Below are 1825 nucleotides of genomic sequence, written 5' to 3'. Positions count from 1 at the left end.
AATTAAAAATTGCTTATAAATTTTTTTTAAAAATAGATGCAAACCAACTTTTTTTTTTAACTTATAAGCTGTTTTCAACTTATAAACTGCTTAAAATAAGTTCATCTAAATAAATCCAATTATTTATTAAAATTTATTTTAAGCACAAAATGACTTTAAGTTGATCAGTCAAATACAAAAAATGAGCTAAAAATAGCTTATAAATCAATTCAAATGACCTCATAGTAGTACAAATGAAGAAACAGGAAAAAGAGAGAGATATACAAGTGTTCCATGAGAGCAAAGAGTGAAGAAAACTCACTTTTCTCAAATTCTCAAAAAAAAAAAGAAAATTATGTTTCCAATGTTTTGTCATTCACATGAAAAAGAGAAAAATCAATGGTACAACTACACAACAAAATACTTTTTTCCACTATTTTTTTTTAATCTTTCGAGAATCTTTCCGTTAAATAACCAGAGCAAAGATTAACTTACAGATTACAACTAAAAAAAACTCTAATTCAGATATTATAGAATAATTGATCAACTAGTACATAGTGAAAAAACAATTAAATACAAAACTAAAAAAAAAAAAAAGAGTAATGTACTACTATTAAGTGTTTTTTCCTTTTTAATCAAGGCATGAAGAGATTATTTCCACACTTGCACCTCCACGCTTCAGGGTAGTACTCTAAAGTGAAACTAAATCCGGGTTGAATTGAGACCCGAGCCGGTTTACACGGCGAACACCTTCCACACTTGGATCTGCAGGTGGGTGGTGATGAACCCGGTCCACTCAGTCTTCTCTCAACTCGCTCAATTACCTCTCTCTCACTCCCACCTATGTTTTACAAAAACACATACATAATTAATAAGGCGCAAATCCAAATTAATCGAATCAGCAAATTTCGGACACTATTTAGTAAGTTTTCAAATAAGAAAAAAATACACAATTCAACATAAACATTATATTTAATCGTGCATTCAAGTATTTTCCTCATTGATCGACAAAAAATATCTTCACATAGTATTAAGCTCATGTTTGACCATTTGTCCCAAAAATAATTCACTTGAAATATGTGAAGATAAATTTTTCAAAATCTCAGAGTAAAACAGATATTTATGACCAAACGATAGAATGAAGTGAAAGTGAAATTAGTAACAGGAAAAATAAGAGAGATGTAGTAAAAGTAAAATTAGTGAGAAAGAGGGTGTGAATTACTCACTGAGCGTTCGAGTAGGATTTAGACGAAAAGCAGTAACAAGTGGAGTAAGTAAAAGAAAAGTTAAAGTGGCTATTTTGGCAAAAGAGAAGCAGAAGTTGTGTTGGAAATTATTGTGAAATACGCCGCCCATCGCACGCCGAAATGGAGTTGCGGGGAAGGTATATAGTGTTTATGTGTGTGTATTAGCTAATAAATGCGCAATTAAAGAGAGAAAGAAGAAGAAGAAGAATTGAAGAGAATGGCTATGGGTTGTTTAAGGCTGGGTAGGGGAATTCTATTATTGAATGAAATGAAAGGGTGTAGAGGATGAAGGTGTCAGTCCAAGTCAAAGACACAACACACTCTTTTCCATTTATTAAATGGTCATGATAGAGAGAGAACTTCACTCATGTTTCTTTCTCATTTTATTTTTTTAACCTTTCTTATTGCTCATTGTACTACAAATTAACCTTTGAAAAATGTTATATTTGTCTTTTTTTTACTATCGAAATAAGTTATATTTGTTCTCCATTTTACTTTTTCAATAAATATACCTCTACAATCCTATTTTAGATCTATATTTATTCCTTATCCAATAAAACTTCAATCTCAATTTTAAATGAAAAATTTCGCCAATAACC

The 1825-nt window shown here is 30.5% G+C and overlaps 1 protein-coding gene across 1 annotated transcript; it reads right to left on the bottom strand.

Moving 5' to 3' along the window:
• Positions 1 to 425: 425 nt before the first annotated feature.
• Positions 426 to 1608, bottom strand: LOC129881834 (EPIDERMAL PATTERNING FACTOR-like protein 4). The gene is made up of 2 exons (XM_055955941.1): positions 1206 to 1608; positions 426 to 820 (listed from the first exon to the last, which is right to left on the bottom strand). Exons 1-2 carry the CDS (start codon positions 1333 to 1335, stop codon positions 615 to 617), a joined length of 336 nt encoding a protein of 111 aa, XP_055811916.1. The 5' UTR covers positions 1336 to 1608; the 3' UTR covers positions 426 to 614.
• Between the last annotated feature and the right edge of the window lie 217 nt (positions 1609 to 1825).

This window comes from Solanum dulcamara, chromosome 3 (genome assembly GCF_947179165.1).
Source record: "Solanum dulcamara chromosome 3, daSolDulc1.2, whole genome shotgun sequence".
Classification (NCBI taxonomy): Eukaryota; Viridiplantae; Streptophyta; class Magnoliopsida; order Solanales; family Solanaceae; genus Solanum; species Solanum dulcamara.
This window is presented reverse-complemented; position numbering and strand designations above follow the sequence as displayed.